The sequence below is a fragment of the Monodon monoceros genome, unplaced genomic scaffold (genome assembly GCF_005190385.1).
Source record: "Monodon monoceros isolate NGI ecotype Baffin Bay Population unplaced genomic scaffold, NGI_Narwhal_1 Super_Scaffold_18, whole genome shotgun sequence".
NCBI classification, from domain to species: domain Eukaryota; kingdom Metazoa; phylum Chordata; class Mammalia; order Artiodactyla; family Monodontidae; genus Monodon; species Monodon monoceros.
In genome coordinates this window covers 42,938,834-42,952,025 of record NW_021703774.1, presented here as the reverse complement: position 1 = coordinate 42,952,025, position 13,192 = coordinate 42,938,834, and the positions used below count along the sequence as shown (strand labels likewise).

Genomic DNA, 13,192 nt, shown 5'->3' with positions numbered 1-13,192 from the left:
AGCACCTAGTATATGCCAAGCCCTGCTTAGGTGCACCGATTTCTTTACTGCAGATATTTCCAGAAATGTTAATATGCAGATGTGAGTTAGTTATAACTCAACAAGAGGAAAATATAATATTCTACATTTCCCCCCAAAAATGTTATTTCCATGAAACCTTCCTCACCCCTTTGTTGGGTGAGTGTAGGTAGGTCATCTTATGATTAATCTCTCCTGGAAGAATGTTCCACTGACAGTTTAAGAAAAGCTGCATTAGATTAGATTTAGCTCATCTACATACTGACAATAAATTCATTGTAATAAATGAGGGATATAAAAAAGCCAAAAATATAATTTGTTTAAAATTAAGATTAAAGCACCAGAAGGAATGTCTTCATTTAGATAAAATGCTTGTATTTAACTGATCATTATGTGACTGATAGAATTAATTCAACTTTGAAAGATGTACATATGGAATTTTATTGTTAATTTATAGCCTTATGTGCAGTTGGAAATGTTCAAATGTGCAATCTAAATTAAGATTCTAAGTTTTATTTAACACTTTCTTTGGCCATAATAATATGAACAGACAAGCTCATCTATTCATTATGTTGTTATTTGGTGTTACATGATTACTTTATTCAGCAACAGTTTATTGAATACATAATGTAATCTCATCACTGGGAGAGAAGGAAAAGCACCAGCCCTGAAAGTTCCTAGAGTGATGTTAATGTAAACATCAAGTAAGAAGGCAATTGTATAGGATGATGTGGGCATATATATGAATAATACATTAATAACACTCACTGAGGGATTCAAACCTCATATGAAATAATTACTTTTGTAAAAGACATGTCAGTGGTACCTTTACATAAAACACTAGCATAGGAATATCACAATAAAACACATTTTACTTCTATTTTTATGTTCCATCATTCCAGATACATTTCCTGGTCTATAATGTGCAGCCACTGCCTTGAATTATATGATTGCATTAACTCTCACTGAGCAAATCATTCCACCATTCAATTCAGTCTCACTAAAACACCACTGTCGTCCCGACATACTCTATCAAGAATAAGCACAATCCCCTTTGCTTACCTATTCAAACATAAAGCCTTCTGATTTTCTTATAAGATTTTAACCAAATGTTTAGAACCTGCATGCTACTGCTCTCCTGGATGAATCATCCTTTCAAAACTAAACCCATCTCTATGCTATTTCCTTCTCTCCAGGGAGCCTCCTTTCTGCTATATGTAATCTTACTCATTTTTAAAAATCCAGTCCAGGCTTCTTCTCCATGAAGTCTTTCATATTCTATCCTGACACTGTGGACCAGTATAAAGATAAACATTCTGTCAGCAGTTTTTTGCAATTCCTTTTACATTCTTTCCAACAACTTTATTTGAACAGCTATCATCCAGTATAGATACTGTTAACCTCTTCCTCCTTCTTGAAACTCCCTTTGGTTGCCAGGATACCCTTTTCTCCTGAGTTTCTTCAAGGAAGAAACTCAATTACAGGCTCATTTTCTGTCCATTTCTTAAATAATGATGTTGTAATAGTTTATGTCTTTGGATCTCTTCCTCTGATTTTAGACTCACTTCTGAAGCAATCTTATCCACTCATGAAAGACTCACAAATCTATATTTCTAGCCCATATCTCTATTCTGAGCTCTGGATATGAATATCCAACTGTGGTGTAGACATCTCCATTTGAATGTCCTACAGATATCTCAAGCTCAGCAGTTCTAAATGGATGCAAATTATCATTCCTTACTCCCTCCCAACAAATCTGTTCTTTCTCCTATGTTCTACTGGATTGCCCAGAGATATACTATATTGCCCAAATCAAAACCCTGTAGTCATCAATTCCTCCCTTTATGCCATACCATTCAATGGCTAAGTTCTATCACTCCCACCTTCTTAACAATTCTTGAACATTTTCCTTTTCCTCTTCATTTCCAGTGACATGCTTTTGTATGATCTATTGAGTCACTATTGTTTGTGCTCCCAGATTACCACACATTTACCTATTGTATATTAAATTCTATTCTACCGATGCTATTACCAAATTCTACAGGTATATTATAGCACAGCTCAATAATGGGTTATTTGTCTGTCTTATAAGTGGACTGTTAGCTCCTTGAGACTAGAAATTATATCTGTGCCCCCAGCATCTAGCACAATGGCAAAAAGTAGGTTCTTAATATATGTTTATTAAAGAATGATGACCACTGGTGAAAGGATAAGTTGATAATGACTCCCTACCTCAAAAATAATGTAAGTGAAAGAATTGAATGTTCACCATGTAAAACACAGACAAAAGCAATGATAATAACAGCAACAGTACTAATAATATTGTGTGCTTACCTTGTTAACAATAACAATAGTACTAATAATGTTGTGTGCTTACCTTGTGAAGAGCTGTGCTTACATCATCTTAGTCGAGTCAAACAAGATCCTGTGAACTAGGGACCATTTTTAAGGACACAATGATTCAAAAAGGTAGTAAAGAGCAGAGACAAAATTTGAATCCAGAAAAGCATGACTGCAGAACCCATGCTCTAGGCTAGACTGCTTGGGGATTTTAAATTTTTGCCATTTACTAAATAAAACATTCTATCAATAGCCATTACAACCTTAATAGTTGAGAAGCTACAGTGTATTAAAGAATCAGCCTTTTTTCAAAATAATGTTACTATATAATATGGCTTAAAATGTTAATATAATTCCACAAAAGCTAAGAAATACTATGTGCTTTTTTCCATAGGTCCTCCTGTTATCACTCTTGAGCCAATAGAAACCATTATTAATGCTGGTGGCAAAGTCGTCTTGAATTGTCAGGCAACTGGAGAGCCTCATCCAACCATTACATGGTCCCGTCAGGGGCACTCTATCCCCTGGGATGAGCGAATTAATGTGTTGTCCAACAACTCATTATATATCACCGCTGCTCAGAAAGAAGATACATCCGAATATGAATGTGTTGCTCGAAACTTGATGGGTTCTGTCCTTGTCAGAGTGCCAGTAATAGTCCAGGGTGAGTGTGATTCGTTCACCCTGGGATATTCATGTTAAACAGCACCTGGAGTGATCCAAATCATAAAAATCATTAAGCATCTTAGTCCAAGTCTCCTCTACCTTTAAGATACTTCTAGATTATAGGGCTAGGACAAAAATCACATCACAAACTGAAAGGATTGAAACAATACAGATGAGAGCTGCAGAATACCAAGTTAATAATTCAAAATCCCGAACTGAATTTTGTATTCAAAACTAGGTTAAATTTATTCTCAAAAATCAATGCATATTTTTGCTTTAAAGAATGACTTATTTCCAAAAGGTAAATAGCATATAAATTTCTTGGTCACTGACTCTTTCAACAGCCATGTCCAGATGAGTCAGGACTGGAGCTGGGAAGAAACTCTAGTTAGCAGTTTGAAGTACTTCTCTCTTGCTTAGGTTTTAATTTTACAGTAAAGAAGAGCTTCCATAAGCAATCTCTCAGCCTTCATAGATTCAGCGCTAGACCCAGTGCATATCTTAAATGAAATCTGACTTACAATTTTTTTACTTACAAAAACAGAGACCAAGTACAATGTTTTACTTGCAGTTCATGGTGGCTTTTCCCAGTGGTCAACCTGGAGATCCTGCAGTGTCACCTGTGGGAAAGGCATCCAAAAGAGGAGTCGTGTGTGCAACAACCCCTCTCCAGCCAATGGTGGGAAGCCTTGCCAGGGATCGGATTCAGAAATGCGGAACTGTCAACATAAGCTGTGTCCAGGTAAACCTCTTTATTCACCGGACAGGCATGTGTTCAGTAGATACTCATTTCTGTTCCCTAACTATGGCTTGTCTCACTATTAGTTCTTTCAACTGAAATATATCTAATGGTGTAATGTGTCACCTTTGGATAGTGGATGGTAATTGGTCAGAGTGGAGCCCTTGGGAAGAATGCACAAGGAGCTGCGGACATGGCAACCGAACCAGGACCAGAACTTGCAATAATCCATCAGCTCAGCATGGTGGGCAGCCATGTGAAGGGAATGCTGTGGAAATAATCATGTGCAACATTAGACCTTGCCCAGGTGAGCATCCACCAATAAGCAAAACTTGCATCTTTCTAACTCCTACAAAGGAGTTATAATTACCTTTTCTTCTTTATTGTGAAGAGATGTTATGGCCTCAACCCTTGAACATATTCATTTTCTGTGTTCTTAGTCCTGTCTCATGGATGAACTTGTGAAGGTATGACATTAATCAGTGTTACATCAAATACCTGATATAACTGAACATGATAAAAGGCTCTAAACTGTGGTGTATTTTTAATCATGTAGATTTAATCAAATTAATGGAATTTTAGAGATAATGAGGACCTTAGATAACAGCTAATCCAGTCATTCGTTTTCACATGAAATAAATGAAGCCTAGAGAGGTTAAAGACCTGCCCAGAAACACACAGCTGGTGAGGAGTAAAATAATATTAGCTACCATTCACTAAATATGTGTCATGTGCTAGGAACCATGCTCAGTACTTTATCTACATGTTGTTTTTGACTTTGTGAAACAACACTACAACATAGGTATTTTAGGGTTCTAGGTATCTTCACTGTAAGAACCTTTGCTGCAGGCAGTTTTGCTGCACAACTAAACAGACCATAAGACAATTTTGTTGTTAAAGATAAAATAAAAGAGGGACATTTAAAAGGATATAATTAAGATGAAAAATTAAAAACAAAATTTTTAAAACATTTTGTCACGAAAAATGAAAATACAGAAAATATTTGAATACATTTAAAATGTGTGTAAATTCATGTTATAGTTGTATTGGGGTATGTCTTAGAAAACGATGATACTTCCTTTCTCAAAGTTGATCATTAAGGATTCAGGATCTTTTGTTGGACATAAATTCTTTTTGACATACAAAAAATCTACTGTAAGTCTTTTCAGATATCCCTGAACGTAAAATGAACAGACGAGGGATGCTGCTATTCCTTATCAATATATGTAACATACATAACTGGTCATACATATCTGGACTACATTTAAATGTTCCATCACAATTTCAGTCCTTATATTTCACCAAATCATCTAAGCCAGATTCTGTCCCAAATACCAAAATTCTGGCTACATAATGTTCTCCACTATCAAATAGCAAAAATTTTCACCATTTTCAAGAAACTTACCGGGAAGCATGTAACCGTTTCCTTTTGCGGCGATAAGAGGAGCTTGATTCTTTTGCCTCCAACTTCTAATATTGTGTGATAGATTTTATAAAGACAGCTTGGAGAGCAATCTGTAGTATCTGAATTAGCTAAAGAATCGATAATTAATGCTCTTGAAGACCGTTATGAATTACTAGCCGCCCCTTTTATATTTGCCATAGCTTGGTAAACTTTTGCTTTTGACAGGTGAGAGGGATGATTGTGCTCACCAAAGGATTTGCAAACTGATGTATTATCAATTTAGTATAGTATGCGATCTGGCTTTACACTCTCTCACTTCACATTTCCAGTAAGTTTTCTTATCACCGTATTTTCTATCAAGTCATTATACATAGTTGTTATCATCCACTATTTTCAGACCCTCACATCTGCTCGTCACTGTAGTGACCATTATGAGGCCTAAGATGTATATAATATAAAAATGGGAGCACTGAGTCAATGGAGAAATGAAACCACTGTCAAATAGTTGAAACCAAACTGTCGAACCTGTTGATCATTGTTCTATCTTTCACAGCAAAATTGCCTTACAGCCAATTAGTTGGTGGCAAAACTGTTTGGGGCAAATATTCTTACAGTGAATATACTGGGTGTGGTATATTAGGGCTCTTTCAGGTTAAAGTGACAGAAATCAAACTTAAATACGTAGCTTACATAGAAACTTCTACTTTCAGGTATGATTGAATCCAGGGATTTGGCTAATGTTTTTACTAGCATGTTTTCACTAGCATGTTTTCCATCTGTCATCTCAGCTTTCCTTTCTCTGCCTTTATTTCTCCGTTAAACTCTTTCCATGTGGTGGGAAATATGACTTCCGGCAGCTGGCTCACAGCGGCCTTATAATCTAAGGCCTCAGAGGAAAAAAGTTCCTCTCTCTCTCTCTCATAATTTGTATCAGCCTCTGAGAAAGAACCCTCTTTGATTTTGTTTGGGTTCCAGGCTCACCTCTGAACTCAGGTAGTCCAGAAGGATACTGCTCTGAGAGCCAGCTTGGGCTACTTGCCCACCTTGTATCAAGAGGGGCAGGGTTTCTTGTTTGACAGCCTGAAAGAAATCATATGGAATAGAAGAGTGGCTGTTCATTCATTAATTCATTCTTTTAATCATTCATTCATCCAACAGATACTTATTGAGCACCATTCTAACTGCTGTAATTAGAATATCATTCAGATATTGATAAGCATACAGGACAAACTCAAAGAGTTGAAGTGATAGAGCATAACTGGGAGAGCCACCTTAGCTGAGATGGTCTAAAAAAGGGATATTGACAAACAAAAATGAGTAGTAGTTACCCTCTGCATTGGATATTGCATTCTGTTGTACAGAAAAGGAAACTAAGATTCAGAAAATATATGATAATTAATTCATTGAGGTTACATACCTACTAAAAAGTAAATTAAGGATGTGAACCCAGGTCTGTCTGATTCCCAAGCCAATTTGCTTAGATCCTGGGTATCTTGATTTGCAGTTCAGAACTTCTATTACGTTACAAAAATTAATCTGTTATGAAATCTTAAACCAAAAGCCAAGTTTTTTTAATCTTGAAAAATTAGAAATCTAATTATAATAGAATAATATATCAAAGCAAAAAGAACCAGAAATACTGGATTAGAGCAACCTTTGTACAGTTTGTCAGCTATGATATCTAATGTCTATATAATGAAAAGCTAAATGATATTAGTAAATGTCATAAAACAAAAGTCAGGATTTTTTTTCTCTTCATGTTGAGTAACTATTGGCTTACTGCTGTTTTGCTCACTTTTCTATTGGCTTACTGTTCTTCAGACTTTCTTTGGTTATCTCCCAGCCTCTATATTGATTGAATTTAGCTGTTATTTTGGCATATTGTCAGTGGTGTTCTGGATCTTGCCACTGAGAGCATGTATCTCTTCCCACTGAGAGTTTAGTGACATCATATTAGTAGGTAGATATTGACCACAGTGGGAGTGTTTTGCACCACAAAAATTGCAGATGCTATAATTCAGAGTTTCCCTCCCTACTCCCAGAGAGCTGGTTGTTAAACATTTATCAGTATACCACTGCAAAATGGGCAAATAGCCAAAGACAGTCTTTTTCATCCAGGGGGTATGTCAGCATCTTAGGGACTGAAGAGATTTTCTTTTCATACATGGTTGGATTCAACTTGCTATATTTTGTTGAGAATTTTTACATCTACGTTCATGAGAGATATTGGTCTGTAGTTTCCTTTTCTTATAATGTCTTTGTCTGGTTTTGGTATTAGGGTAATGCTGGTCTCATAGAATGAGTTAGGAAGTAGTCTCTCTGCTTCTATCCTCTGAAAGAAAGGTAGAGAATTGGTATAATTTTTAACACAAACATTTGGTAAAATTCAGCAGTGAACCCATCTGGTACTGGTGTTTTCTGTTTTGGAAGGTTATTAATTATTGGTTCAATTTCTTTAATAGATTCCCCCTCTTTTATTTCTGATATTAATAATTTGTATTCTCTCTCTCTCTTTTTTTCTTGGCTAGCCTGACTAGAGGCTTATTGATTTTATGATCTTTTCAAAGAACCAGCTTTGGGTTTCATTGATTTTTATCTATTGATTTCCTACTTTCATTTTCACTGATTTTTGCTCTAATTGTTACTATTTCATTTCATCTTACTTTGGATTTAATTTGCTCTTCTTTTTTAGTTTCCTAACATAGAAATGTAGATAATTTATTTTGATCTTCTTTTCTAATATATGCATTCAATGCTATGAACTTCCCTCTAAGCATTACTTTTGCTGTATCCCACAAATTTTGATACCTTATGTTTTCATTTTCATTTAATTCAAAATATTTTTAATATCTCTTTAGATTTCTTCTTTGACCTAGGTATTATTTAGTAGTGTGTTGTTTAGTCTCCACATATTTGGGGATTTTGCAGCTATCTTTCTGTTATTGATTTCTAGCTTGATTCCATTGTGATCTGAGAGCAGACATTATATGATTTCTATTCTTTTAAATTTGTTAAAGTGTATTTTATGGCTCAGAATGTGTTCCACCTTGGTGAATGTTCCATGTGAGCCTAAGAAGAATGTTTGTTTATTCTGCTGTTGTTGGATGAAATAGTATATAGATGTCAACTACATCCAGTTGATTGATGTTGTTCTTGAGTTCAATCATTTCCTTACTGATTTTCTGCCTGCTGGATCTGTCCATTTCTGATAGAGGAGTATTGGAGTCTCTGTCTATTATGGTGGATTCATCCATTTCTCTTTGCAGTTCTGTTAGTTTTTGCCTCACATGGTTTAATGAGATTTTCTTTTAGTAAAAATTTGTGCTTAATCAAACTTATAGAAAAGTTGCAAGAATAGTACAAGGAACTTCTGTATACCCCTACCCAGATTCACCTATTGTGTATATTTCCTAAAACAAGAACATTCTCTTTTATAAACAGTTATCAAAATCAAGAAATTTAACATTCATACAATACTAATTAAGTCTTATTACCTAATCCACAGTTCACATTCAAATTTTATTAGTTGTCCCAGTCATATATGCTTCATAACTCTTTTCCCACTGCAAGATCTAGTCCAGGATCACACTTGTGTTTATGTGTCAAGTCTCTTTAGTCCCTTTCAACTGGAACAATTCCTTAGTCACTTTTTACCTTTTATGGCCTTGCTATTTTTTAAGTATACAGGCTAATCATTTTGTAAAAGAGTTTCCATTTAGATGTGTCTGATATTTCTTCATGATTAGATTCAGGTTTTGCATTTTGGCAGAAACATCACAGAAATGGTTTTGTGTCCTTCTCAGTGCATCATATGAGATAGCGCATGATGTCAGAATTTGTCCCAAGCTGGTGATGTTAACTTTGTTCACTTGTTTAAAGTGGTGTCTTCCACTGTGTAGTTACTATTTTTACCTTTGTAACGAATAAGTATTTTGTAGGGAAACTTTAAGACTTCATAAACATCTTGTTTCTTATCAATCTTTTATCTACTAGTTTTAGCATCTACTTATGATTTATTTTTGTTTTAAATCAGCTATTGCTATGATCTTACAAAACATTTATAACTCCATCATATCTTCTACATCTACTATTGGCTTTCTTTTTTTATTTTTAATTGCATTTTTTTTTTTTTTTTTTTTTGCTCTTTGGCCGTGCTGTGCACCATGTGGGATCATAGTTCCCAATCAGGGATTGAACCCACACCCTCTGCATTGGAAGCACAGAATCTTAACCACTGGAACGCCAGGGAAGTCCCCTACTGGCTTTCTATTGTAAGAAAGAATTTTCTTTCTCTTTCTCCTTTTTTTTTCAGTTATATCAGTAAGAACTCAAATATCATTTCATTCAGTGGTTTATAATGCACTACTGTCTTCATTTATTGTGATGCACAAATTGTCCTAGATTTGGTTAGTGGAGATCCCTTGAGGGATCCTAGCTTCAGTGTCCTCTTGATATGTCCCCATCATTTCATGAACGCTTTGACTTTCTGGTACGAATTGATATTTTAGGCCTATCTTGTCCTCCCCCAGTTAGAAGATATTTCTAAACTGACAATCCTCCCTCTAAAAAAGATGGGTATCTTCTGGGGTAGGCCATCCTGCTGCCATTTGAGTCAATCATAAAAAATATATTGTTACAGATTACTTAAAGAATGAGCTTTTTTTAAGTGTTATTCTGAAAATCGATGAGAACTTTGAGTGAAGAATAGCAGTACTAGCTCAGAGCTCACACTCATGTAATACTGTGTTGTCTTATACTGCTCAAGGACTTTTCATCTATCAACTCATTATTCCTCATGCCCATCCTAATAAGGTAGGTTCTTTGCTTATCCACATATGGCAGATGGTGAAACTAGGTGCACAGAAGCCAAGTAACTTGTCAAGGATCGTACAGCTAGTAAGGGCAGAGTGGTTATTCAGGCCCAGGGTATCTACTCCAGAATCCCTGCTCATAAGCACCGTACTCTCCTACCTTTCCAGAATCAGAACTGCAACATAGTATAACAACCAACTCATCTATTATATTTTACTCTTTTTTTCAATGTACTAATTCCTCCATAGCTGTTTTCTTTTGTATTATATTATTTAGATACCATGATGTTTTATGCCTTCTCTGGTTTATATTGTCTTTCCTCTTTTTTCTTGCTATCGTTCCACTCACATCAAAGAAACATTTCAACTCTACCGCATTTTATGCCATGAAATTTAATTTTGGTTAGGGTTTTCTGTATTGATTTTAAAAAATTAAAAGGATCTTAAGCTGGAAACCTCTATTCATACATAATAGAAACTACCCAGATAATAAATGAACAAATGTCACCTAATTGTGGTCCTCCAAAAAATGCATGTATCATAAGTCTTTATATTGTAAGAGATAAAGACTTTTGTTAACCAACAGCCTTGGAAATAGAACATATTAAAATGATTGGAATGGCAGAATTTTGAAATCCCGTAGTCCATATATAAGAACCATGAGCATCAGTAATCTGAATTAATAAAGAAGTCGTCTTGAGTAATACCTGCCATTTAATTAAAGGCCTTCTTCTTTCCTTTTATGTTTCATCAAATAACTTTTAGTGCAGATTCTTGTCAGCTGAAATAAATTTGTGTGACTGTGTCTAAAAAGTATAAGAATATGTAGTCAGTTCAACTAGAAAACAGTTAATTAAAAGAAAATTCAAGATATGTTTTAAAATATTTTCTAAACAAAGCAACAAATGATAATTCCATTCCTTGTTTTTCAACTTATTCTTATAGATTGTGTTAAGAGAATATTTAGACAAGACCTTACAGCCCTATGGTTCATATCTTGATTAAACTGGGTGACCACAACAACAAACTTTTTGAGCCCTACATCTAGAAAACACCCCTCAACAAAACTATGACCTGATACTGACTTATACATAAGAGAAACCATAATGTTGATTCTCAGCCCCTGCACCTGGTAGGAAACATAATGTTGTTCCAGTCTTGTGGTCAGATGGTGTAATATGTTAGTGACCAAAAGGAAGGCCTTAATATCATTCCTTGGAAACTCCTGGTCAATTTTTACTGTTGTTTAGGAAGCAGGTGAGTGTTATTTAGAACTCTTATTTCATGAATATTATGTAATGGGGAAAATTTTTCAAAGAGTTAACAACTGTGCAAATCATCATGTTGTTGAAAAGTCCAAGTACATTTTAAATGTGAAGGTGAATCACACTTAAAGATGTGGCCTTGCAGTCTGGGGTCCAGCTTCTCATTATGGAGACATTTGTATTGTCCATAACCGCATCTAGATTTGTTATACAGCTTTGCTTCTTAGCTTCTGGTCCCTTCCACTTTCTCCAGAGCTAAGAGTACAAATACTTAGCTAGGGGTAAAAGCTCAGATTTTATTTACATATAGTAGTTTGATTAAATTTAATTTAATTTAATTTAATTTTGGGGGGGTGCTTCTTTTTTTTTACATCTTTATTGGAGTATAATTGCTTTAAAATGGTGTGTTAGTTTCTGCTTTATAACAAAGTGAATCAGTTATACATATAGATATGTTCCCATATCTCTTCCCTCTTGCATCTCCCTCCCTCCCACCCTCACTATCCCACCCCTCCAGGCGGTCACAAAGCACCGAGCTGAACTCCCTGTGCTATGCGGCGGCTTCCCACTAGCTATCTACCTTACGTTTGGTAGTGTATATATGTCCATGCCTCTCTCTCACTTTGTCACAGCTTACCCGTCCCCCTCCTCATATCCTCAAGTCCATTCTCTAGTAGGTCTGTGTCTTTATTCCTGTCTTACCCCTAGGTTCTTCATGACAGTTTTTTTTCTTAAATTCCATATACATGTGTTAGCATACGGTATTTTTCTTTCTCTTTCTGACTTACTTCACTCTGTATGACAGACTCTAGGTCTATCCACCTCATTACAAATAGCTCAATTTCATTTCTTTTTATGGCTGAGTAATATTCCATTGTATATATCTGCCACATCTTCTTTATCCATTCATCCGATGATGGACACTTAGGTTGTTTCCATCTCCGGGCTATTGTAAATAGAGCTGCAATGAACATTTTGGTACATGACTCTTTTTGGATTATGTTTTTCTCAGGGTATATGCCCAGTAGTGGGATTGCTGGGTCATATGGTAGTTCTGTTTGTAGTTTTTTAAGGAACCTCCATAGTGTTCTCCACAGTGGCTGTATCAATTGACGTTCCCACCAGCAGTGCAAGAGTGTTCCCTTTTCTCCACACCCTCTCCAGCATTTATTATTTCTAGAATTTTTGATGATGGCCATTCTGACTGCTATGAGATGATATCTCATTGTAGTTTTGATTAGCATTTCTCTAATGATTAATGATGTTCAGCATTCTTTCATGTGTTTGTTGGCGGTCTGTATATCTTCTTTGGAGAAATGTCTATTTAGGTCTTCTGCCCATTTTTGGATTGGGTTGTTTGTCTTTTTGTTATTGAGCTGCATGAGCTGCTTGTAAATTTTGGAGATTAATCCTTTGTCAGTTGCTTCATGTGCAAATATTTTCTCCCATTCTAAGGGTTGTCTTTTGGTCTTGTTTATGGATTCCTTTGCTGTGCAAAAGCTTTGAAGTTTCATTAGGTCCCATTTGTTTATTTTTGTTTTTATTTCCATTTCTCTGGGAGGTGGGTCAAAAAGGATCTTGCTGTGATTTATGTCATAGAGTGTTCTGCCTATGTTTTCCTCTAAGAGTTTGATAGTTTCTGGTCTTACATTTAGGTCTTTAATCCATTTTAAGCTTATTTTTGTGTATGATGTTAGGGAGTGATCTAATCTCATACTTTTATGTGTACCTGTCCAGTTTTCCCAGTACGACTTATTGAAGAGGCTGTTCTTTCTTCACTGTACATTCCTGCCTCCTTTATCAAAGATAAGGTGACCATATGTGCGTGGGTTTATCTGTGGGCTTTCTATCCTGTTCCATTGATCTATCTTTCTGTTTTTGTGCCAGTACCATACTGTCTTGATTACTGTAGCTTTGTATTATAGTCTGAAGTCAGGGAGCCTGATTC

The 13,192-nt window shown here is 35.6% G+C and overlaps 1 protein-coding gene across 3 annotated transcripts in view; it reads left to right on the top strand.

Annotated features, from left to right (window-relative positions):
- HMCN1 (hemicentin 1) overlaps positions 1–13,192 on the top strand; it is a 508,266-nt gene that overhangs the window by 428,685 nt on the left and 66,389 nt on the right. The window contains exons 87-89 of one of the 3 annotated variants that reach the window (XM_029226849.1): positions 2,753–3,022; positions 3,596–3,766; positions 3,900–4,070. In XM_029226849.1, the coding sequence (XP_029082682.1) occupies positions 2,753–3,022; positions 3,596–3,766; positions 3,900–4,070 (612 nt within the window). Of the gene's footprint in view, positions 1–2,752; positions 3,023–3,595; positions 3,767–3,899; positions 4,288–13,192 lie in introns of those variants that run through there. The other 2 variants (XM_029226848.1, XM_029226847.1) reach the window with 2 other exon arrangements.